This window comes from Lissotriton helveticus, chromosome 4_1 (assembly GCF_964261635.1).
Source record: "Lissotriton helveticus chromosome 4_1, aLisHel1.1, whole genome shotgun sequence".
Lineage (NCBI taxonomy): Eukaryota > Metazoa > Chordata > Amphibia > Caudata > Salamandridae > Lissotriton > Lissotriton helveticus.
Genome location: NC_136063.1, coordinates 464,749,331 through 464,776,524, shown reverse-complemented (window position 1 = coordinate 464,776,524; position 27,194 = coordinate 464,749,331). Strand labels below are relative to the sequence as shown.

The 27,194-nt window shown below is 43.6% G+C and overlaps 1 protein-coding gene across 1 annotated transcript in view; it reads left to right on the top strand.

The window, feature by feature from the left end:
• The window catches only part of LRRC69 (leucine rich repeat containing 69), a 290,134-nt gene that overhangs the window by 140,871 nt on the left and 122,069 nt on the right, over window positions 1-27,194 (top strand). The window contains exon 4 of the mRNA XM_078687056.1: window positions 12,629-12,824. Coding sequence (XP_078543182.1) covers window positions 12,629-12,824 — 196 coding nt within the window. The remainder of the gene's footprint in view (window positions 1-12,628; window positions 12,825-27,194) is intronic.

Here is a 27,194-nt window from a genome sequence, read left to right as displayed (position 1 = left end):
TCCCTTGTATTCTAGTGCCAGATCGGTATTTAGAATAGTGAGAGATAGTGAATAAAAACCAGTGAACGTAGTCTCAATTGCAGGAGGACACATTAACACACAGGTGATACCGTGCTATCAACAATACATTCATACATTCATACCACGTGCACGTTAGTATTTCCATACCGTGCTATCAACAAAACATTCATCCATACATACCACATGCACGTTAGTATTTCCATTAGCACTTACCCAAATTTTGGGGGGCTTCGTGCGTCTCAAAGGACCGAGATATGCGGTGTGGTGGTCCTAATTATATAGTAGAGAAACGAAATGTGTGGCAAAAAACATTATTGCTGGGGGTTGTATCCCCAAAGATTTAGATACGGGGATCTATCTTTAAAAAAACAGATAAGCGAGTATTTTCGAGCTGGTATGGTAGTTTTAAAGGCTCAGCTCGTGTCAGGGGCGTATCTCGATCACTTACTCAGTTCGAGGTCTCACCGATCTTTTGCATCTATGCTGTTCCCGGTCCCCGGCTTTACGAGAATGAGCAGCTGGGAGACCGGTCTTTATAGCACCTTCTGCCACGTCTCCTCGTTTCCGGGATCCGCGTAGCTAAGACGCGTCCCGGGGAAAGGTTGCCAAAGGTCATAACCTCGGTCTTGTCCGAGTTTAATTTTAAGCAGTTCCTCGACATCCAGGAGCTTATGGCTAGCATACCCTCCTGGAATCTAGAGGCAACTGCTGCCCCATCCTAATGCACTGCCAGCACCAACTGGGTGTCATCTGCATAGGTGGTTAAACCAAGCCCATGTGCTTTAATGACCCAAGCCAAGTCTGACTCATAGATGTTAAATAGTGTCGGACTTAGCGATGATCCCGGTGGGAAAAAAGGAAGTGACCAATTTTACTGATTGGGTGTGGTTAGCCAGGAAAGAGGCAAGAAGGTCCTTAGCTAGGTGTTTGACCCCCACGTCTGAGACACGGCTGATCAAAATAGAATGATCAACCGTGTCAAAGGCTGCGGAGAGACCTAATTATACGGATGACGATGCATCAGCGATTTTAGCAGGGCCCTCTCTGCTTTCAGATACAAACATCAATCAGAGTCTATCCCAGTCACAAAATTGGGATGAACTCAAAGAATTAAAACGCTGTCAGATGAGGATATTACTACATGGTGCTTTCATGACTGAATACCTCAGGGGTAATGCAGCACCAACAGGCTTGTTGGTGACTAACGCACCACAAATATTTTTGGACGACCCTCTTTTTAAAAAAGAGTGGTCACTTATTGCATGGCCCTGCTCTCTGGATTGGTTAATCCTGATTATCAATACTGCAAAGCGCTTAGCAGATGCCTTACAAATAAAAATCAAGACTAGTGAAGACCATCTACTCACTGAGATCAAGGTGACATTGTACAAAAAGAAATTGGAAGAAGTGAACAAGGAAATAACCAAACATAAGGATTACTTAATGCAAAATATGATTTCCAAACTACAAAAAGATCTTAAAAAGTTCAGCCATGAGAGGGTATATCCCTACATAAAGGATGATTATAAGGGAGAACAACAATCCGACACGGGACGCTCACGCGGGAGCTACACAGGATCCTCAGATTCAGACCAAGATGGAAGTTCTAGTGATGGATCAAATAAAAATTGGAATTATAAGTCAAGAAGACCAGGTCGGGGTGGGTTCAATCAGAACTATTGACCACCCCAGATGTATCCATGGCCCGACCCTTTCATACCAGGACCTTACCATGGACCACCACAGTATCCAGCAGGTCCCTACTTCCAAACTGATTACAAACAGCATTTTTTAGGACAGGGCGGGAGAAGAGGCAAACGAGGCAGACGAGACAACAGAGGTATCCAGTGGGAAGAAGACAAAACTGGGCCCAACACGAGGAGCAACACGAAGGGCCAGCACACAGCCCGGGACAAGCGGGATGAGGGAATGATAGTAAACCTCTCCAGCACCACCTTAACGGAAAAGGAGATGACTGTCCTGGAGAAAGGATTGGGCTTTGTCCCCACAACACATTTGGATAAATTTCACCTGAGATGTGAACTCAGTGAGTTCTTCAGGAAGATCCGACTAAAAACTTTCTTCATGAACAAAGAAGATGCCATGACAGAAGGCAATTACACCACCCTGAAAAACAGGTCAAATTTCTTCCCTCCATCTAACCTTATGCCTCCAGAAGTGCTTGCATTTGAGGACGCTGTCATCAAAGAAATTGAGGAACTTCAACCAAATAGAAACATCTTCAATAACTTAAGCAATAAGGAATGGACTGCATTGGAAGTTTTGAAAAAAAGACCGGGGATTGTCATAAAACCGGCAGACAAAGGTGGGGCCACTGTTATTCAGGATACCGCAGCATACCAAACAGCATGCCTTATCCTTTTAAGCGATATCATATTCTACCAGAAAATCAACAGAGATCCTACAGAAAGACTGATAAAAACTGTCAATACAATAACAACGGAACCCCTAAATAGGGGCTGGATATCCAAGAAAGAACACGGATTCCTGAACCAGGAGGAACCTTGAAACCCGTTGTTCTATACTATTCCAAAGATTCATAAAAACAAAACGCCCTCCCCCTGGGAAGACCAATTGTATCCGGGGTTGGATCAATCTTGGAACCTTTGTCCCAGTACACTGACTGGTTTCTGCACCCACTGGTGAAACAATTCAAATCGTTTGTACAGGATACCAAACACCTTCTCAACCTCTTAATGGACATTGAATACGACCCAAATGACAGTATACTAGTATGCCTTGACGTTGAAGCGCTTTATACTAGCATACCACAATCTGAGAGCACCAATGTCATAGAAGACATACTTAAGAAAGAGGAATGGGAATGGTCAGCACCTGTAGAATGGGTGGTTTCCCTAGCACTAACTGAGAACTTTTTCGAATTTGAGGACCAACTATACCTCCAGACCTACGGAACATCGATGGGCAGTACTTTTGCTCCAAGCCTAGCCTCAAATCTTTAAAAACACATACTTATTGGGTGCAAGCAAATTGCACCGGTTTCCTTGCAAAGTAATGTGGTGAAATGCCAAAACACAAGATGTATTAAAAGCACAAATGCATAGCTAACTACAGGTCTGTATATACATTTTTTTGTTAGCCACCAATAATATTGAGCCAATTTGAGGACCTACACATTTGGGCTTCCAATCCATGCACCACCAACATATGTAGGTGGTATAGATCCATTGACGATATCCTCATGATCTGGAAAGGGGACGAAGGAAGCCTGAGGAATTTTGAGAGTTGGATCAACCAGTTAAACCCACATCTGCACTTCACAGTGAGTAAAGACAGGAAGATAGTGTCATTCCTAGACGTTAATATTATCTCTTATAATGGCACCTTAAATAGCTCCCTATACCCAAAACCAACTGACAAGAACAGTTTGCTGAGGTTTGACAGCGCACATCCTCGCACTCTCAGGGAAAATTTACCAGTAGGACTGTTCCTACGCATTCATAGAAATTGTTCCAACATTCAGGACTATAAGAAATAGGCAAAGATTCTCACCTATAAGCTCCAAGAGAAAAAATACCCCACCAGAATGATTGAAAATGCTAAGAAAAGAGCTCGAAACACTCCCAGGGAATCGCTCCTTGAAACTCAAGAACGACCAGAACCACAACAATTGATCTGTGTCACGAGTTTTCACTCTTCATCTAATGAGGTGAAGAAGATCATAAACAAAAAATGGGGCATATTAACTTCTAATCAATTAACATTTGAGAGACCCATGTTCTCTTTAAAAAAGAATAGAAGTCTAAGAGATTCACTGGTACATACCAACAGCTTCCAACCTAAAATCAACATTCAACCTACCCTCTGGAACGCACAACCAGTAATGGGACATTTCCCGTGTGGCATGTGCATAGTATGCGAATTCACGGAACACACTAAGCACTTGGATCTGGGCTTACCCACCCATTGGGAACAGAGGTCGCATACAAATTGTAATACAGAAGGGGTGGCCTATCTCATAAAATGTCCTTGCCACCTGCTATACATAGGGATGACCTCTCGCAAAATAAAGACTCGCATTTGTGAGCATAGAAGCACTATCAGGAGAGCCATCACGGCAACCAAACAGACAGCCCACTATGTGGAAAATCGTCACAAGAACACAGATATCAGATGGACTGTAATTGAGAAGGTAAAGGCCACCAATAACTTACAAAAAATACTTCTGGAGAAAGAACAACGGTGGGTATACCGTTTAAAGACACATGAGGTGGGATTAAATGACTCTATACCGTGGGGCCAGTTAAGGAAATGATAAAATGATATAGACTCAGTGGCGCGCCCAGGGACAGCCTTAACTAGTCAAGTGTAAGTCGCCTTAAAGATCACAGCGCAACATGTAATTTGACCTCTTGGAACTGAAACAAACAAAAAAAAACGTCCACAATCCCCTCTCACGTGAAATATACATAGTATACAAGACCAAATATATTTGACCTTGCTTTGCCCTCCTCTGTGATAACATCATCATGGTCGTCCCATTCAACCTTAGACTCTACTGTTGCTAAAAACTAAATATTGTTCACTCCTTATAACTCTTTATATGGAGAACATTATCTCATCACTCTGAACAGTGCGATTAATGATGGATCAGTAAGAATGGATCAGAGATATACTCTGTTGGCTCCCTCCGGCAGGCTATTTGTCAATAAAGCACAGAGGTTTAAAATCGGGGCTCGGGACTACAGGAGCCCAACCCCACTGTACCTTTTTACTGAACCTAGCGACACTCAAATGGAACTAGACAGGAGAGGCACTATAGAGGAGGGCACTGTTTGGCCCTGGGACTTTGTAGAAAATTGGTTCCTGGAGGTAACAAGACTAACGCACCAGTGCACAAATACATCCACCCCCATGTCCATCTGCTGCCCCAGAGTGGCCCTTAACATATGTGCGGCCACCTTTTTTAATGACAAATGGAACCGGATATGGAATTCCAGTGCAGGGCCGCTCACCTCAACCACACTAGGGAAAATAAGTCCCATGGGAGGGGGTCAAATGCCAGCATAGACACCCCATGACAGGAAATCTGGGATACCTAGAATAATAGGTACACATGGTTGAAGGGAAAGGGGCAACCCCCTAATTGTACAGAAAATGACACTGTATTCTTTGAGTTTCAGAGGCAAAGGAACTATACCTCTTGGTTCAAATTAGAACTGTGAAGTAATGCTGCATATACCAGCTCTGCGAAGGGGCACCTCCACGTTGATGCATATGTATTGACAGTGCCGTGAGCTTGCTTACACCCAGCTTGTCCCTGGGTGATGGGGCTTCTGAACTCTAGTAGCTATACACACCCCAACATTGGTCATCCCTGGTGAAGATCTGTCTGACAACTCTGTTGCATCAGGCTCAAAGAAGAAGAACTGATGATTATTTTGGCTGGGGTCAGTACAAGGACATTCTGGAAGAATGTAGACTGTTTTCTGAATCTCAAGTAAATGCAGGAGGGCCGATACCCTTCTTCAACTTGCAAAAGAAGGTGAACGCCCAATGGTTACAAATACCTAGGTGGAAAATATTGAAAATAATCAATGACACTGAGCTCGGCCTAAATGCTAACAAGGAAGAACTGAGAGCCATCTGCCTTACAGTGATGCAACATCTGTTTATGTTTGACTTGATAACCGTGATGGAGGGTGGGGTGTGTGCCAAGATTGGTGTTTCCTGGTTCTTGCCTTCTAGGCACTGCATCATCAACAAGCTGACCTGAAGAAGGAGGGAGGCGCAACTGAGCAGAACTGGTTTCATAGTATTTTTTCTTGGATTCCCCTATGGATGTCCAAACTGTTCACATCATTACTTCCCGTTTTCACTTTTATACTACTGTTGTGTGGTTTCCCACAAATGGGGGTTTCCTGCTGTAAAAATGCAGTCCTCAAATTAGGTAGTATGCAAATAGTTAGGGAAAGAATAGCAGATGCTATAGAAACACACACCTTATCGAATAATCTGATTGTCATGACATACAAGGAAAATGATATAATTGAAATTCAACTAGAGGGGGGAATGTTAATATCGATGTCAGTGCAAACCATGATATGTGCAGGCACAACAGCGGCAATACCAATTAATATAGTGACGATGTACGGCATGAACTATGCCCACATAACAATGTCAAAACTAGTAAAAGCAATGTTGATGTTCGCTGACAACTGAATGCTCAATAATGAGAACGTCAGTAAATATGATATTAGCGACCGCCATGTTTTTAAGTACACACAATAACAAACTCATATTGTTGCTGTCAAATTCACTCAAGATGACCTCCCTATCAATCCCAAGTCAGAGATACGTGGTCAGCAAAGGCCCTGTGATCTAAAACCAGGCCTACCAATTGATATGTCACAGGTGGGGTAACACAGCCTGAAAATAAACATGCAACCAGGGAAAGCCCTGATCTATCCCACAGATCAGGTCCAAATAAATTGGCCCCAATAATATACGTTTTGCCAAACGTTCATGTTCCCAAAATACCACAAAGTTAGATGCTGCATGTAGTTAAGAACACTCACCCAATCTGGACACAGTTCATGCCGGACGTCTGGACACATGCACACTGGGCCACACTAGCCACCTGTGTCCCCGTTATCTGATGGTTGTACTTCTAATTTATAACTAGCCCCGGACCCACATGCTCTCTAAAAATGTGAAATCGTTCTATTGTACCTCGTGAACTGTATATATGATGGTCCAAAATGTCTGTACATTAAGAATGTCTTCAGACACTACTTTTTTGATGCTCTCCCACCCGCTATGTTTAAATAAGCCAACTGTGTTGTCAAACGCTTCTTGTCTTTTCATTTTTTCAAGGGAAATTCATATGCTAGCAACAGTGGGGTTTTTTTTTCGTTGTTTTTTTTTTTTTTTGTCCTCATTTGCCACTTTATCGATCCAGGGGCATTCCTACCGCAGGACCCAGTAGCCTTTTTAAGGTGCCGTCAATTTTCCCTGGAAGGCTGGTCTGGTGTCGAAACTGAGAAATAGAGCCCCACACCATCTAACTCCCGTACACACCCGATATGGGCTGATCGTCCAATATAGCTATGGCTTGGGGTGCCTCCCATTGGACATGAAGACAGAAGCTTAATCATGGGACCCGGGGAAGAAAAAAAAAAAAAAAAAACCGGGGTCCTAACTGTTCTGACTCCACTCAATTAAGAAATTCCAAAATCTCACTGTACGGGGACTAAATGTTCTGGCCAAATCTGCTTTTGATGTGGTGTATAGTGAAGACAACCACTCTGCATGAGTTGGTGGGTTGATGTTAACCCAATTTTTTCAGATTTGTCTTCTTGCTAATAATATAGCGTATTATAGGAACTCTCTTTCTAATCCTTTGATGTTATCACTCAGTCCAAATATTACCAAGGACCAAGAGAGGGGGATAGAGATTTTAAGCATTGACTCAAGCGATGTCTTTACTTCCTGCCAAAAATTAGTGACATTCGGGCATTCCCAGAACATATGTAGATCTGAGGCAGCTGGCAGGGAACATTTACTACAGCATTTCCCCGATTGAAACTTAGAAAGCCTTTTGGGGGAATAGTACGCCCGATGTAATGTAAACAGTTGATTACGCCTCAGCCAGGCTGGTTTTATGATCTTATAAAGGAGCGTAAAGGACTCAGTCCATTTCCCTTCTGCCTGGGGTTCACCCTCTCCACTCCATAGCTTTGTCGGAAGATTAAGCTCATCCTCTCTTTCTTCCAAAATGCTCCAGTAATGTGCAGCAACCTCCTTTCCCTTATATGATTTTTCCATTAGATTCCTCTCTAATAAGCTGTCTCCTCCGAATTTGGTCTTTTTAGTTGTTTGAGAACGAAGCCAGCTTGAAAGCTGACTGTAAGCAAACCAAGATAATGGTGAGGTTGCACTGTCTGAGAATGTTTCCCAATCGATAAGAGAGCCATCTTCTACTAGTTCTCCCCATCGTATAATTCCTGCTTCTTGTAGGACTGTTTTTACCGTCTGTATGGAATATGGTGAGAGCCCGGGGAAGTCCCATATGGGCGCGTAGTTAGAAAAGTATGCAATCCCCGCCTTAGATTTAATTTGCGACCATTCTTTTATGGGGCAGTATAATGTCTTCAGTCTGACTTTTTTGAAGAACCTCTGATGCCCGAATTTAAATAGAAATCCGTCCGGTGGAAGGTCTGAACCCATTAGCATAGCTTTGAACATGTAGCCGTTAGAGTTGTCTAGTGGGTACTTTAATAACATCCTGGAGTGGGTCAGGTGAAAGGCCCACGCATAGTATTCCAGGTCTGGCAAAGCAAGGCCTCCTTTTTCCCTTCTCCTTCTCAGTTTCTTCCACGCCAGCCTAGATGATTTGTAACACCAAACGAATTAATTTATGTTTTGTTGGGATTTTTTTAGTTGGTTCGTATCAAATATTAAAGGAATTGTGTTAAAGAGAAAAGTGTATTTCGGGAGAATGGACATTTTTACTAAGCTGGTCCTTCCATAGATGGTGAGAGGTAAAAATGACCAAGACTTCATTAATGTTTTCGCTTCTCGTGAGACGCGATCTATGTTATTCTGAGCCAAAAGGTTAGGGTCTTTGGTGATTCTTATGCCCAGATACCGCATTGAAGATCTTAGGGGAAGCTGAATATTGGTGATGTTCCAGACCATTATCTCCGTCTTCCCTGCGTTAATTTCATAACCTGAGTACTTTCCAAATTCTTCCGCGCTTTGGATTACCATAGGGAAGGCCTGTGTCGTGTCTGTAGTATAAATAAGAATATCATCAGCATACATCCCGACTTTTTTTTCCCACCCTGAGAACGAAAAGGGGGGATATTGGGGTCTTCTCTTACGGAGTGAGCAAATGGTTCTAGATAAATGTTAAATAATAGGGGGGAAAGAGGGCACCCCTGACTTGTTCCTCTAGAAATTTGAAAGGGATTTGTGCATGTACCATTTATTATCAAACCTGCCTTAGGGTTTTTATATAGTAAGCCTATCGTTCTACGGAATTTAGGACCTATTTTGAACTTTGCCATAACGGCATGCTTTTGTTGCATCTAGAGTCATGATTGCAAGAGGTAGAGCAAATGTTGAGGCGATATCTATGGCTCCAACTAGATCATATGTTAAGTCGGCAAGTTGTCGGCCTTTTATAAACCCCTTTTGATCCTGATGTATGATACCTCCAATCTCGCTTCCCAAACGAGCGGCCAAAATTGACGAAAAGATCTTATAGTCATTGTTTAGAAGCGAGATTGGACGGTATGAACCACAATCCGTTGGGTCCTTGTCTGGTTTTAGGATTAAGGCAATGTTCGCTTCTCCCCAAGACCTAGGCGGTGTCTCTCCTTTTAATAGTATGTCATTAAATAACTTTGTTAGTGTCGGGGTAAGTGTGGAGTTAAGGACCCGATATAATTCACCCGGAATCCCATCCGGTCCTGCGGCTTTCCCCTGTTTTAGCTTCTTAATGGTACTTTCAACTTCCCCCTGGGTTATCTCCCTGTCTAAATTCTCGCTCTGGTGCTCTTTTAACTCAGGAAGGTTCATCTTTTCCAGCCAATTGTTTCTTTCCTCAATGTTATGGATATTATCAGTTATTTCATCAGTATAAATTTTATGAAAGAAGGTGCTGAAGGCTTCACCAATCTCTGTGTCAGTTTTCCTGCTGTTTGATTCTCCATCCACTCTCACTTCTTTTATGTGTTTCCTTGCCTGGTCTTCTTTTATTTTCCAGGCTAATAACTTTCCTGCTGACTCGCCATATTCGAAGTGCGAGAGTTTACTAGCCTGCCAACGTTTGTTTAGCCTCTCCTGTAGTAATGTATCTAATTTTTCTTTTAGCTCTTTTTTCTTATCTGAGTTGGTAGAGGGTGCTTGATCTACTAAATCCAGCTTTGCCAGATCTTGCTCTATTGACAGTAGTTCCTCTCTGTACTTCTTTTTCCTGTAAGATGCCCTATTGGTGATACAACCCCTAATATACGCTTTCCACGTCTCCCACACACTAACCAAAGGGGCAGAGTCTAAATTCAACTCTAAGAAGGCAGTGGTCTCGGATATAAGATATTCTCTTTCCGTTTCCTCTAATAAAAGTGTACGGTCGAAAGACCATGAGGCAAAGCTATGTTCGCGGTCTACTGTTAGGGAAAAAATGATGGCAGAATGATCCGATAAGTGCGGTGGTAGATATGTGATGTTCCTTATCAGGTCTTTTAGCGAGAAGCTAAATAAGGCATAATCAATTCGGGATTTATGCCTATACTTGTAGTTATGATAAGAGACCCCCAGTGTTTTCCCGGCTCTCTGTCTCCAGAAGTCCTCCACTCCCAAATTAGACATACAGCGCAATAATGCTTCTCTTGATTTGTTGTGAATTATTGCCCTAGAACTAGGTGATTTATCTAATTTAGGATCTAATACTAAGTTGAAATCACCCGACCATATTATTGGGTTGGTGATGGTTATCAGGTGATTTTGTATTGTGTTTAAATAAGAGGGGTCATCTTGGTTAGGTCCATAATATACTACTAGGGTAAATCTCCTAAGATCTAACTGGACATTAGCTATTATCCATCTCCCGTTTGGATCTGCCTTCAAGTCTTCAATCTGGGCTCTAGCACCTTTTTTAAATATGATGGCTAGTCCACGGATGCTGGCATTGTGGTCCGTGGTAACGAATTTATCAACCCATCTTAATTTTTTAAAGATATCTGAAATCTCTTTTTTATTTAGGTGTGTCTCCTGGATCATTATGATCTGCGCGGGCGAGTCTCTGAGGTACTGCATGATTTTATTTCTTCTCCCTCGTACCCGCAGACCATTTACGTTCCAGGAGAGAAATTTAATGTCTCTCATTTCACTCTAACCGTCCTTTGCCTCTCTTTACCCATTCTCCCTTTAATAGTTTTTGGTTTTCTCTTTACTCGACCTTCCAGTATATATCCTTTATTAGTTTGGGTCTTGACCGTTCTTATACTGTAGACCATGGAATCGATGAGTTTTCGAGTTTTGAAATTTTGGTTCTGAGGACTTTTTTGTGCTTTTACCCCCACTGCCACCCCCCTCCCTCCCCTGGAAAACCCCTCCCTACTTACTCTGGCCGGATGGCTGGCCAGGTTGTCGCCCCTGACGTACTCCTACCTGGAGCCCCATTTATCTAGCCTATCGATCAGTCGATCCATTGATCATATTGGAAGATATGCAAGAGCAAGAGGAGAAGGAGGAAGAGAATCCCTTTTTGTGGCTATCTAACTTCCCCTTTTTTTTTTCTTTTTTTTAATGTTATGTGCTGATCTGAGTGATCTGAGTGTCTCCCCCTTTTATTTTGTTTTAACTGTTTTAACTGTTTTAACTGTTGTGCATACTCTTTCTGTATATATATATATATATATATATATCTCTATATATGTGTATATATATTTTTTTGTTTTTATATATGATTTTTTATTTTTTTATTAACTTTGATGCGGGGGACACCGTTGCTATTTATATATGTGAATCTCTTTATTATCTAGGAGGGTGGGATAGTTCACTGATGGAGACTAATAATTCGTCCTCCTCAAGAGGTGTCTTGATATTATACATTTTGTTGTTAAACATAATTTTTAAGAAGGCAGGTAATCGCATCTGCGCAGTAGCTCCCAAAGCTCTAAATATTTCTATATGTTGACCCAGCTCCCACTGCCTATCTAAAGTAGTTTTAGATAGGTCAGATCTTATTTCAAAGGGAAAATCTGAGGTCTGCAAAGTTTTGGCTTTGAGTGCTAGGGTAAGAATCGTTTCTAGCAACAGTGTTAAAAGTTTATTCTTTGGATTTTAGCAGTTCTCATGGTGGGGGGGAGGGGTGTCACCGTTCCTGCTAATGCTGTGATACTGAGTTCAGTAATTGAGAATTGAAGTAGGTAGAGCATAAAGAAGCATCGCAAAACCTATAGGTCTGGCTTGCCTTTTGATGCTGAATAAAACATTAAAAAGTCTTCTGCACTGTAAAAGCAAATCAAAAACGTGTGTTTTCTGTACATAACACATTTGTGAAAATGTACAGCCTGATTTAGGGTATGGTTTGATTGAGTTTGGTTCATGGATACACCGTCACAAACGTGATGGCTATTGAATTTGCCATATTACAGGCCCATTACGTCCTGTGCACTTCTAATATGTTTTAAGTGATAGCTGTCTCCACTGGGGCGGATTTTCCCATCTGCCAAACTCTAGATCGGGCTCTAAATGTATGATAATTAAGCATACATTTGGGATTTAAAATAGTTTATTATGCATTGAAAAGCAAGCACTCTACTGGAGGGAGAATGATACACCAAACAGTGAATACCATGAGGTAAAAGACATACGTATCTGGGCAGACCCTAAGCTCACTCTATGTATATTTTAAACAATTGGTAGCAGTGGGTTCTTTAGACAGCTGCGCTGTCAAGACATAGCCACTACAAATGTGCGACTATTGAGCTAGCCTGTCTACACTGCTATTTGTCCTCTGGATGGTGCCTGAAAACAAGGAAAATGTAGGTTTTTGACTAAAGCACACAATTTGCACATGTATTTCCTAATGGTATCATGCTTTTTATTTCAGGTTGCAAAGTCTTGGCTATCTGAGTTTAAACAATAATCAACTAAAAAGCGTTCCCAAACAGATAGGCCTGTCGCGAAGCCTCTCAGAACTCCATCTTGCAAGCAATCAACTTAAAACATTACCAGAAGAGGTGGGGTATATGATCAGTTTGAGCAAGCTCTATCTGTCCAGAAACCAGCTTGTAGACCTACCAGAAGTAAGTAGCTGATGTTTGGGGGTGCATTTTGAAAGCTCGAAAGACACTGTAAATGAATGTCATGCACAACCTATTAGAGTTCAATTAAGCGCATACCAATTTAAAGAAATTGCACATGATGTGTACATTGTTCGTTATCTTGCAGTTCTGCACAGGTCATGTAGAAACTATAACTCATCCTTCATAGGAGAATATAAGGTGACAAAGCCTGAGGTAGTTATTCCTAGTATAGGGATATGTTTTATAAATATATATTTTCACTCAGGAAAAAAAGTCAGTCTTAGTTCTAGCTTAAATGTGTAAAAACAATGAAATTCACCAGTTATAATCAATGCATTCAACACATGCCATAACTCGTGCCACCAGTGTGTTCACTGGACTATCATCAAAATGGCACAGACACACAAAAACAGGTATGAAGATAATACCATTGTGAACGGCGCAAGTTATGGTGTTTGTTGAGTGCATTGATAACCTAATTGGTGAATTTTATTGGCCTTAAAACCATAACTCACTTTTTAGTTTTTCTTTTCAGTGAATTAAAAAAAAAAATGATGTTCTTAATTTCCCACCCGCACTGTGAACGGTCGTGCGCAGCGGATGTTGAGCACAGGGCTTGGAATGTGGCTAGGGCGTGTGCCCAACACATTGACTCATGCACCTCCCACTCTCATGGCCTTTGGCCGTGCACAACTGAAGTTATATGCAACTCCCTGTCAGCGAGATTGGCACTAGGCATGACCAAGCTTTCCTATGGGAGCTGCAATGGAAAAAAACGTTTTTGTCCTCGGCTTTATCTTCTTGAAACTTTGCATGCCAAACCTTAGCTGACTGAGTTCCATGCAAATAGATGTTATAGGCAAATCGACAAATGCCTTTTCAATTAAGCCATAATTACACAGTGGTCACCTCCTACTGTGTAATATATATATTACCTACTGGCGGTTGCCAGTAGGTAGTTATAGTTAGGACCTATCCATAGGAAAACCGCAACATTCTATTAGCAATAACTTTTGCGTCGATTGATGAATCTTCTTGAAATTTCCCAAACTTTTGGCCAGCTTAGTTCCGCTCCTTTCCTGAAAATTTGGGGGTGATTGGTCAAGCAGGGACCGAGAAAAAAGGGGGGTCCCAAAACGTGTTTTCCCTATGCAATTTCCCATTGGACCTTTAGCCACGGCTGCAGCCCGAACGACTGAACGGATTTACACCAAATTTGGCAGAGAGGTAGTCCTCAGTTCCAACTTGTGCCTTTGGCTTATCTGGTGTCAATCTGTACAGTAGTTTCTGAGAAAATTAGGGTTAAAGTCATTTATATATCTATGGGCGCAGTATTGTCATCGTAGCATAAGCGCACCGTCCCGATCACGCTCTCAATTCTAATTTGCTGTCAAGTGGTTATAATCATTCGAAACCAGGAACTGTTGGCAGCCATTTTGTGCCTCGATAGAAGCGAGGGTGAAGATGTCTGTGAAATATGTGTTGAAAACATGAACAGGGGTAGTGTAGACACACCCTGACCCCCTAGGCCTGCTCAGAGGGTCTCATAAGGACCCGTAGGACAAAAAAAGTACACATTTGTTTTACAAAAAAAGTTGTGGGATGCGCGTAGGATCCGCGCATTTCGCCGCTGAAAAAAACGAAGCATGTATTTTTGAGATATATATCAAGCTTATGTGTATAGATGTTGGGTGGCTCTAAAAAGAGCCCTTGTGTTTATTGAGAGATGTTAGTACTTACAAGTAAGTACCAATGCAGAGTCTAAAGTTCATGAGGAAAACTCTGTTAACCTCATCTGTAAAATGTACACCATCTCTTCTATAGATGTCATTGTATAGTCTCGTAGAAACGTAGGAACAGATTTATTCACATGTTTCCTATCTTTCTCAATTTGTGGACAAAATTGATTGAACTAGTTGCATTTCTGCCTTTGGCATATGTTAGAATAGTTAAAGGGAGTTTGGGGGAAAAGTGAAATTAAAACAGAAAATAAATGATTGGTTGTTTGACAACATTCTACACAGAATACTACAGTGCATGTTTCTGTTTTTTACAAACATGATTCTTATTGGTTATCATAACATAATTGAAAATAACATTACGTAGGATAAGGTTGTATATTAAGAAGTCAAGCACACTTGCTGTTTTATTTAGCAACATTGTGTGATGAAATTTTGTGTTCTTCGGGAGCCGGCATTGCTTTTATGCATGGGGAGATGCTAAGTTGTATGTGGAAATGCAATCGCTTTGGATTTTGAAAGTGAGAACAGATTTCATTGCTCTGTCTTTCAAAATGCAAACTAAGTTTGCTAGGGGAGGGCGGGAGTCTTGAGAGTTTCGCACTGTGAAAGCAAACAGCAGTAAACTGGGATAGGTTCCTCGGGATACTGCAGGAGCCGGTGTGGTAGTTCCCAGGGCCCTCGAGGGCACCAGGCGGAGGGTCACGCAGTCTGCCTCCCGTAATACACAAATTCCTGGGGGTGATGATTCCCGGAGCTTGAGGGGTGTCGTTGAGGCCCACATACTTATTATTTTGCAAGGGGGTTGGGCGGGAAAGTGGTGCAAGGGGGTTGTAAATCTGGTACACAGTGTTTTGTTTTACTTTGCTTTCCTTTCTGTCATGTAGAGGATCCTGGGTAAATATAATGGTTTTTGTACAGCAAGTAACTTTTAACCCTACCCCCAAACGGCTTTCTGCCTGTTACCATAGTAACAGTTCATGGAACATTTACGTGAGTAGAGAGGTTAGAAGTTCACCACACTATGTTGCTAATGGCGTTGTAGTTTAAAAACTTTTGAATTGGAACCATTAGTTGTAGGTATAGACTCTGGTAAAGATCTGGTAAAGAGTTAGCCTTAGAATTATACTTCGAATTATAAATATCATTTCTATTGAGGACTGCTACCCCCACAAAAAAAAAACGTGTGTACTTTTTTATTAACTTTTATTAAAGCAATAAATAACTGGAAATATAATAAATAACTAGAACCATAACTTTAACAAAACAATATAATAAACAACATATAATATGGACTCCAATAGAAGTACTGTAGTTAATCTGGAAAACAAAAAAGAAAATTAGTGTTTAAAATTAGATCGATGTGACTAAATGAGGTCAAAGATTACAAGTCAAAGTAACACTTGATGATATTTACTGTTTTTTTAATGTGTGCAGTGTGCCTGATAGATTTCTCCTATCTTATAGGCTTGCATTCAATCGGTGTCTGTATAGAAGTGCCTACTGCGTCATATTTATATTACAGATGAACAGGTCTTTAAAATGATTCAGAGATGAGACAGAATTAGGTGAGAGATGAAGTAATTATGCAGGACAATATTTTTTAGGGCTTATTTACAAAACTCTTTTTGTGTTACTTTTCTCATGTTGAAAGTGACGCAAAAGTGAGGCAAGGTGTTTGTAAATAAGCTCTTTTATTTCTAATGCATTTAATCGGAGGCATTGCATATCTAGGCTACTCTGCTTACTTTGTGGAAACACTGTGAACAGTAGAGTTCACAACTTCAACTCAGCTTTGGTTCTACACGACAGAGTGGACAGCTGTGTCCATAATTTAAAAAAAGAAAGAGAAACAATGTGAGAGAGATAAAGAGAGAGAAAACGACATTAAAACTGTGAGAGAGAGCAGATTTACAAACCCAACCTCCACCACCCATGGACCTTCCTCCCCGTTGTTGCCACATCTTTTGCTATGCCTTATCAGTCAAATCTCTTCACTTGACCTTGGATGTACTCGCTCTCAAAACGCTTCCACTGGCCATTGTACATGCAGACTTTGGTCCACCCTTTTTATCCATTTTTGCACTTTTAGATATAACGTCCTACCTCTGTTATTGATCTCCTACTTTCTCCTTTCAAATTTTCTTGGAAAGATCTTATCAAACCTTCAAGAGAAAAAGTAAGAAGGCTGGGAAACCATTTTATATGTGAGTTCTGTATGCCATCTTAATACCCAATCATGTAATTTCATTCTTTATGTAATGCACTTCAGTTGCAGTGTTCATTCTTATCTGGCTGTGTGCGTTACAACAATTAAAGGTACAATTTTTCTGCATATTTTTAATAAAGCATTTGACACAATCCGGTGTCACTATGTTACCGTATTTATTGAATGTTTTGAAAATATTTTCCACAAGTCTTAAAAAAGGTGAATGCAAGAAAAGTTACTTGCCGCATATGCAAGACTGCTTTCAAGAGGAGACCCCAATAAAGAGTACTGGTGTGGAACTGCAAGTATGCAGAAGCACTTGCAGACTAAGAATCCGGTCAACTTTGCTAGGGAAGAGTTAAGGAGATTCAGAGAGGCTCCTCCTGCTTCATGACAAGGCTCAAGTACCAGTGGCGCAACACCGTCAACCTCTACTGCACAGCCTAATATACGTCCCCAATTTGGAACCCTTTAAGAGAAAAAGTAAGAAGTTTGGGAGCTCTGTATGCCATTCTAATACCTAATTATCCATTAGTTATATAGAGATCAACCCTGTATCAGACCCATCCGTTCAAGTGTGAATTGGAGATTATCTGCTACCAAAAACCCCTGAAGTACTTATATCCGTTACTTTTTAACTTCGTCGACTAGTCATATTGAGAGTATTTACCTTAATGTTATCCGTTAAAAATGTGTGAATCTTTCTGGTTTCATACATCTAGTTCATGCCATATTTAAGACAGCAGTGTTATGAACTGGAACAGGAGAATATACTTTCTTCAATGTCGGTAACTTGCTGCTGACTTATGTAACATTCTGCTAACTGAAAAAGGAGTTAAAAAATGTATATGTTGTACATTTGTCCAAGGTTAATTTTAATGTTCATAAAAACAATTGTTCTCAATAGGATTGGGGATGAAAAGCAATCATCAGAGGTTATATTTGGCCAGCAAAATAGGAAATAGCATTGCATTATACAAATGTTAGGCCGAGATTGGTCACTCACTTCATTCACAAACTCCTGGCCTTGATCTGATAGAACCCTTTTTGGACTTCCATGATCTAGAAATTGAGAAATAAACATCAAGGAAAATTAAAAGACACGTTTTAAAATAAAAAAATTCAAAACCACATTTTCACTTTGTATCTGAAGTACAGGCTGAAAACGTGTAACGAGCATTTAAATGAGAAATGGGTTTCTAAAACAAAGGTCTATAAGACTATCACAATGGAGATTTATATTTTATAAAAATATTTATAGAAGCAAGAAAAATTATAACTCATATTTTAAATGACATATTTGGCCCCTAAAATCGGGAGGACATGCTTTTTTTACGTTTGTTTGATTTCAGAATGCCTACTAATTCTAGTAAAACATGGCAATAACACTGTTATCTGTCTGCAAACACATGAAATACACAAATGCTTATCTCAGAATGCTTTTCTATCATGAAATGGTGAAGTCAAGCCTGATAACTCCATTTGGTCCATTTCAATTTTCGGCTGATAACATATGGAGAGCAGTCAGTGGATCTGGTGTGTCGAGTTGTTCACCACCACGTGGTATAGTGTATGGGCAGGAATAAACAGCTTGTGGCGACCAGTACGTCTCATGGTTGAGATATCTGTATAATGAGATAGAACAGGGGGCAAATCAAGTTTAAGGTTATTAAAAAACATCAAGAGCATGCTAAAATACAATATTGGCCAATCGATTACATATACATTACATGGGGAGGAAGCAACACGTGGCGCACTATTTAAAACATTAAAGGCGGCAAGATTAAGTGATTTGCCCAGAAACAGCAGCCATCAAGGTAAGTTAATTGACATACAATAGCTGGAAACCGTGTTAAATTACACTATTGCCGAAAACATTACTTTTGCAATGCATGGGGCACGGGACGCACTACTTACATGAGAAAAACTACATCGCATTAACTTGAACATCATGTAGCACACTGCTGCGGGAACGGCCACGTGGCGCTTGGCAAATTAAACAAACGCACCAGGATTAAGTGATTTGCACAGAACAAAGGATAAGAAATCAAGTTTAACGTTATTAAAAAACATGGAGAGCGTGCTAAAAGACAACATTGACCAACCAATTACATGTGCAGTGCATGGGGAGGAAGCAGCACGTGGCGCACTACTTAAAAAATTATATGCGGCAGGATTAAGTGATTTGCCCAGAAACATCGCCTACCAAGGCAAGATATTTGAGGTATAAGAGCTGGAAACCGTGCTAAAATACACTATTGCCGAGAACATTACTTTTGCAATGCATGGGGCACATGACGCACTACTTACACGAGAAAAACGACATTGCATTTACATGAACAGCAAGTAGCACAATGCTGCAGGAGCGGCCACGTGGCGATTGGCAAATTAAACAAACGCACCAGGATTAAGTGATTTACTCAGAAACAAAAGTTACGAAGTCAACTTTAACGATATAAAAAAGCAGGAAAGCGTGCTTAAAAACAACATTGTCAAATCGAGCAAAAATGTGCATTTACTCGGTATTTAAAGATTGTTCAGATTAATTAATTTAATTACTCTTAAAAAAAAGTGCTCACCTACGAAGAAGTGGATACGAACACTCTCAATGGCTGTGACTGCGGAATAGGAAACGTTCAAGAAGATTGGCAGCTTATAAATGCTTTGCAGAAGGATGGTTGGTTCAGCATGATGTCACTGGGTGTGAGAGCTGTGATTGGACATGTTGTAATTGAGCATGCGCAAATAAAATGAAATATGTTAGGGGTACATAGCCAGACGGTGGGACGTATTGCACGCATGCGTAACATTAACACAAATGCGCTACCACAAACATGCATGCGCAAAGTGAAGGCAACTCATAGGGGGGACATACATAGATGGAGTTCGGATGTCGATAGAACACCGGCTCCCGCAGGAGGCGTGGAGCCGGCGGGACAGTGGGGGAATTGGAGACCCTCCTACGGTCCCCAACTGTGACGGCCAAAATAAATAAAAGAAAAAGGCAGTCCCGGGGAATGGGGTCCCCGGGGCCTTGAAGTGGCTTCAGGAGGGGGGCTTTGCAGCCCTCCTCCATAAAATAATAATATATAATTAGCCATGCACCGGGAGCTGGGGACCCCGGTGCCCGGAATTGGCCACGGGAGGGGGGCCACGCCGCCCACTTCCCCCCCAAAAATGTAATACCGATACCCCGCTTATTGTAATCGTACCATAAGCGCACCCTTCCGATCACGCGCTGAAGGCTAATTGGCTGTCAAGTGGTTGTCAACATTCAAAACTAGAAACTATTGGCAGCCATTTTATGTCTCGGCACAAGGGAGGCTGAAGAAGCATGTGAAATGTGTGTTTAAAACATGAAAAGGGGGAGGGTAGACACACCTTGATCTTCTAGGTCTGGTCAGGGGGTCGCACAAGGTCCACCAGGGTCCCTTTTTTTTGGGGGGGGGAATCGCAGGGTGCACGTATGATCCGCACATTCTAGCGATATAAAAAAAAAGATGTGGGCTGCCGCGCGTCTTTGGTAATTTGCATTCTTTCAACTGTTTAGAGGAGATGCAGCAGTGCTGGATCCAGGATCCACCACTGAGTAAGAAAAGGTAACAATAACACTATTTACCTGCTAAGTGAATTTCCTTTCATAGGCTAACATTCACTGATTTCACTTGCAAATTCTTCTAAGTGTGGAGTTTTGGAACTTTAAAATATTCACCTAATATCATCCGAAAAAACGAATTCCAATTTATTCACCTGTTATCAGGAGAGAAACCAGTGCTGTATCTTGTAGCCCAGCACTGACCCTGAAAAGTAGTTCTATGCGTACATACAAGTAACTTGTATTTCCTTCCATAGGAATCCCCTTCCTATAAAAAAATGAATACATTTAGATTTGCGGGTCAGGCTCTAGGGGATGGGGTCCAGGGCCCAAAAAAAGTAAAAGGAAGGGGTTCCACACAATGTAATGTAATTAAAAAAATAAAATATCTAAAAATAAATAGTTTTAAAAAATTTGTAAATCAGTATAAAAAAATATAAGAATAAATATATTTTAAAATTGTCATTTACAAAACCTTTAAAATTCACTGAAAAAAACCATAGGTTTCAGACATGTTATAGTTAGGAATTAGCATTTAAAAAACCTTTCAAATTACTGAAATAACCATAGGTTTCAGATATATTATAGTTAGGAATTAGCATTTAAAAAACCTCAGAAAGTCACTGAAAAAAACATAGTTTTTAGGGGTGTTATAGTTAGCTAGACATTTCACTCGTTAGTTGTACTAACTATAACTTGCGCGCCTACAATCCACTGCTGATGATGTCACATATTACATCATTCATGACATGGTCAGTGACATCACTGATTACATCACTGATGACATCTCAAATGACATCACTGATGACATCATCCAGTGAATGTGGTTTGCTTCAATATTTAAATTAGTTTTATATATATATATATACACTGAAAAAACTATAGGTTTCAGGAGTTATATAGTTAGGAATTAGTTTTTAAAAAACCTTTGAAATTCACTCAAAAAAACTATTTTTTTTAATTTATTTTTTTGGGTTCAAATCTGCTTTATTGGAGTAAACAGAGTATAGTACACAGCTTGGTTCGCCTACAACCCGGAGGCCGGCAGCAGGAGATAATGAACAGTACACAGCCATGAAGCCGGCATCCCGGAGGCCCGGCGGCACACCATAGACACATGTGAAACTTGTTCCGCAGCCGGTGACGTAGGACAAACAAGGACGAGCAGCAGTTGAACAGAGTCTTTTATCGAGAGAAGATTCTCTCCGTTTTTGTTGAACAGTAACCGAAACACCCCAACTAGGTAGCAACAAAGAGGCAGTACATGACTGTGTAGTAGGAATAAGTGATATTGGTGCAGCGTGGCGATTCAGGCAGGCAGAGGTGTGAGGGAAATCTCGTGTCCAGAACTCCCACCCCAGTACAATAAGAACTAGCAGAGGCCCGTCTCAGGTAGGTGTAGAATGCCCCGAAATGTCGCCCGCCGGAGATGCGAAAGCGCGCTATGGGTGTTGAACAGGGTATACATGCTCAGAGAGGAGGGAGGGACAGGTCAGTCAAGGTATAGCGGCCTAGAGTATCAAGGATCATGTAGGGGCAAAGGGACGCACAAACGAGGAAACCCAGATATCGCAGCAGGAGCTACAGGTCAAGGTCTAGGAGAGAGTCCGGGGTGCTGAGGTATGACAAGTTGACTGTCCGACTGCGCATCGTCATCCGAGCGCTTGAGCAGGTAGTGCACCAGCGGATCCCAGATATCCCTGGGACGACACGAGGGAGGTAGCAGTTCAGCAAAAGTAGTATGCTGATCTTGACAGTATATCAAATCTGTAAGCCAGTCCTTGAATTTGGGCGCCCTTCCTCTGCCCCAATGGCACGCGATGCGCCGCTTGGCCAAGAGCAAGGCAGTGTCGATGAATTTCCTGCAATCCCTGGGCAGGTGCATCGTGTACCCGAGGAGGGCCATCAGAGGGTCCGCAGGGATCGCCTCCCCCACCATCTCCGCAAGTGCCTCCATCACCTGTCGCCAGTAGTGAGCAACCTGGGGACAGTCCCACGCCAGATGAAGAAAATCAGCATGGGCGGCACGACAACGCTCACAGCGGTCATTATCTGCCAACCCGAATCTATGTTTCCGTACTGGCGTGTAATATATCCTCTGAAGGAATTTGTAATGGATGATTTTCAATCTGCTACTGGCAGAGATGCAGGAAGTGAGTGCACAGCAATGTGTCCACTGGTCATCCGAGATATCAGTGGCAAGTTCAGCAGACCAGCGCAGCCGAGCAGTGGATGCCGATTCTGGAGCAGCATTGCGGACCTGACGGTAGAGCCCAGAAACCAAGTGGGTCCCGTCTTGTGATCCCAGGAGGAAGTGTAGCAGTGGTAGTATCTCGGGCTCATAAGGGTAATCGGGTAGGATGTCACGCATTCCCGCACGCAACCGAATGTAGTAAAAGAGCTCGAGTGGGGTACGCTCATGCGTTTTAAAGAATAGGTCTGCTGATTTGAAATGACTCTCATGGAACAAATCACCCCAGCAGGTGACAAGCAGTTTACCACAGAGATGACGGAACCCCGGTTCCGATAACAGGGAAAGTTGTGGGTGATACGCGAGCGGCAACCTGGGGGAGTAGGGCAGTGGGCACAGCAACCGTTTAGCGATGCGACGCCATGCATCTAATGTGCAGGAGACTGAGGTATTTGGTGTGGTGATGGACGCCTCAGGACAGTGTAGTAGGCCGTTAAGTGGGAGTGGATGCACGATCCAGTCCTCCACCGCTATGTGCGGCATGAAAGGAGTAGGAGCCATCCAGTGGTAGGCAAAGTGCGCCTGCGCGCACTGGTAGTATGTCTCGAAATCGGGGACATCGAAGCCTCCCCTGTCATAGGGAAGGGTCAGCATCGACCATTTCAACCGGGGGGACTTGCCTCCCCAGAAAAGCCTGCGCAGTTCCGTCCGGAGTGTCTTAAAGAAAAAGGCACCAGGGAAGTAGGGGATATTAAGGAAAAGATACAGAAAGCGGGGTAATATCACCATTTTTATGAGTGAGGCCCTCCCAGCCATGGAAAGTGGTAGCGTGATCCATCTGTCAACGGAGGCAGTTAATTTAGTTATGGCCACTCCATAATTGGACCGTAGCGTCTCGTCTTTATCGCGAGAAATACGGATTCCCAAATAGCGAAGATCTTCGCGACACCACTCCAAGGGGTAATCGAGAGGGAAGTCATGCACCGCATCTGTAAGGGGAAAAACTGCGACTTGGCCCAGTTGATGTGAACACCCGACACCCCGCCCAACAGAATAAATTCCCGAAGTAGGGGATTGAGATGTGTCTCAGGATACTTGACGTACAGCGTGATGTCGTCCGCGTAAAGGGATACATCAATTTGTCGCTGCAGGCACTGCACTGCTCCCGCTCGATGTAACTGTCGTAAGCGACAGGCGAGTGGCTCGACCGCGATGGCAAATAACAGGGGAGAGAGTGGGCATCCCTGACGGGTGCCTCTCGTGAGTGTGATAGGATGCGACAGGCGTCCATTAATTAGCACCCTCGCCGTGGGGTCCGTGTATAGGAGGCGGACCCAAGATAAGAACAATTTAGGGAAACCCATGCCAGCCAGGACCGAGAAGAGGTAAGGCCACTCGATCGAGTCGAATGCCTTGGTGGCATCGAGGAATACAGCCGCCGCAGGGGTGTCAGGGTGAACCGTGCGGAGCAAGGAGAAAAGGGTGCGAAGGTTATGGGACGTGGATCTGCCCGCTACGAAGCCAGATTGATCAGGCAATATGAGCCTGGTCATTAACAGCGACAGTCGAGTGGCCAGAACCTTAGCGAGTATTTTGACATCGCAGTTTAGGAGGGAAAGCGGACGGTAAGAATCACAGGAGGTGGGGTCTTTATCCGGCTTTAAGAGGGAAGTGATCACTACCTCGCGCATAGAGCAGGGGAGTATCCCATCAGCAAGGGACTCTGTGAACACCTCGCGGAGCACGGGCGCCATAATGTCGATGTAGGCCTTGTAAAACTCGGCAGGTATGCCATCGAGTCCCGGAGCCTTGCCATTCTTAAGGGACATGATGGCCTCGCGAACCTCGTCAAGCTCAAAAGGTGCTGCAAGAAATTCCCTGTCCCCATCGCTGAGCCAACATAGCGCCACATCATTGAGGTACGCAGCATATGGCGCATCTGCCTCTGCCGTGGAAGTGTACAGTGAGGAGTAGTGCGTGGTGAAGGTTGATAGTATCATATCCGAATCTCTGATAGTGGTACCGGATGCATCAGTAAGCTCTAGTATGGTGTTGTGCACCCGTGATGGTTGTGTGAGCGCAGCAAGCACTTTTCCGGGCCTATCCCCTTCACAATATTTCCGAGCTATCCAGTGTTTACCCCGATATTTCGCCTCTCTGGCAGTCTCCTCCTCATATTTTGACAGTGTCTCCCGAAAGGTAGCGTGCAGGTTTGGGTCAGTATCTAATGTCATGCGGAGTTCTAGAGCCCGCAGTTCCCCTTCCAGTGTGGTAATGGAATGTAGGATATCCCGTAGTACTCCGTGGCTCTTAGATATGCAGAAACCCCTGATAGTGACCCTGAAAGCCTCCCATACGTGTTCAACGGACTCAACCGATCCCTTATTCCTAGGAAAAAAATCTGCTATCTCCTCCCCCAGCTCAGTGCGAAACAGGTTGTCGAGAAGTACATCGGGGCGCAGCCTCCACTGCGGTCGCGGATTGTCCCACCCAGGAAGGCGGAACTGCAGAAACACAGGGCTGTGATCAGAATAGGTTCTCGGCAGATGGTCCACCCTTATCAGCTCTACAGCAATTCCCCTGTTGACCAAAAAATAGTCTAAGCGTGCCCATGTCCCGGTATGAGAGGTGAAGTGTGTACCCTCCCGGCCATGGGGATGTAGGCGTCTCCAGGCATCTAAAAGACCGCCCTCCTCTACAACTCCTTCTAATGCCTCTCTGGCCCTGGGCTTATAGGAGCCAACTCCATCCGCTCTATCTAGGGAGGGTGTCAGTGCTAAGTTGAAATCTCCACCCCAGACTATGTGTCGCGCCTCGACAGCCACAATCTTGCCCCATAGAGTGGTAAAAAAGACAGGTGAATCAACATTTGGTGCATACATGGACACAAATAAGTAGACGTCGTGGCCTATCCTACCCCACAATAAAGCATAGCAGCCCTCCCTGTCCACCACCTCTCCCAATCGTTGAAAATGCACTCCGCGGGCAATAAGCACCGCCACACCTCTTGCATAAGTCGAATACGAGGAAAAAGTACGAGAGCCGGCCCACTTCTTCGCAAAGGTGGCACTGCCCTGCGCGGGCAGATGTGTCTCCTGCAACATGGCAACCTGCACATGATGTCTATCTAGGTAGGCAATAACATTTCGGCATTTCTTAGCATTGTTTAACCCCCGGACATTCCAAGATAAGCCTGTCAGTCGCGCATTCGTAGTAAAGACAGCCATGGACACAGCAACAGTAAACGCGGCAGTGCCCGAGAGGGCCGCATAACAGATCCACCCCCGCCCCACCAGCGCCAGGATATACACCAGGTCAGCACATATATACACAGTCTAAGCAATGTAAGCCTCTTGAAACCCATCCCCCCCTCCCACCCCAGCATCCCAATCATGCCAGTGGCCATAGTAACCCCCCTCATAGTCCTCCCTCCTCCCGCTCCCCCCCAACTGTAGTAGCACCAACAGCAAAAACCGTAACAAGACAATGGGGAACACCCAGTAGGGGTATAGCATAGAGCGCGCACTGCCACTACCCGGTCCTTAGCTCCAGAACTGTACCGCCCTCGGTGGAGACTAGGGCCGAGAAAGTGGTCCTTGGTGTACATTACCACTGGGGTGTAGAGTCCATGCAGGTCCATCGCTCACGAATCATCCCAGCTTCCAAGGTCCGAGCAGCTGTGTGAGAGCTAGCCGGCACGGATAATAGTCCACTCAAAGTGCACAGGGGCAGTTAGCCAACGTTTGGCGCTGGAGGCAGATCAGCATCCGCCCGTTCATCTGCAGCAGCATTATCATCCCTGCGCGCCCTTCGTATCGTCTTTAGGAAGTCCTCTGCTTTTTGCGGGTTGGTAAAAAAACGTTGCGTACCCTGATGGGTAACTCGAAGCTTCGCAGGATACAAGAGAGCATAGTCTATTTGGGCCTCCCGCAACTTCTTCTTCACTGGCAGAAACTTGCGTCGTTCATCCTGAGCCATCGGCGTGAAGTCTGGGTAGATGGAAAAAGTAACCCCGTTATACTGCAGCGATCTTTGGGTCCGGGCCGCCCTGAGGGCAGTGTCGCGATCGCGATACTTCAAGAGCCGAGCAATTATGGGCCTGGGCGGCAAGCCAGGCCGAGGCACAGGCGCTAGGGAGCGGTGGGCCCTCTCCACGATAAATTGAGGCGAAAAGGCCTCCTCTCCGATCGAGCCTCTCAGCAATTTTTCAACGTACAGTTCCATCCTACCCGTGTCTGTGGACTCCGGCACATTCGTTATGCGTATGTTGTTCCGGCGGCTGCGCGCTTCCAAGTCCTCATTCTTTGCCGCTATAATCCGGAGTAAATTGTCCATCCTGGCCAGTTGCGCCGTATGGGACGTGGCAACATCAGTATTATCGGATATTCGCTGCTCCGCGGTTGTAATGCGCTCCTCATGGCGGTCAACCTTGTGCACCAAGGCGTCCAGCCGGGCCATGACCCCATCCACCTTCTCGACGACAGTGGCGAAGCCCTGCCGCATCTCCTGAAACAGGCTGGTAAGGTCCACAGCAGTAGTTGGAGGCGGGGTAGGTTGCGAAGAAGGCACGCTAGACTCCGGGTGCATCTGCGTCAATTTGGCGCCTTTACGCACGCTGTCGAAGCTCAGCTTGGGT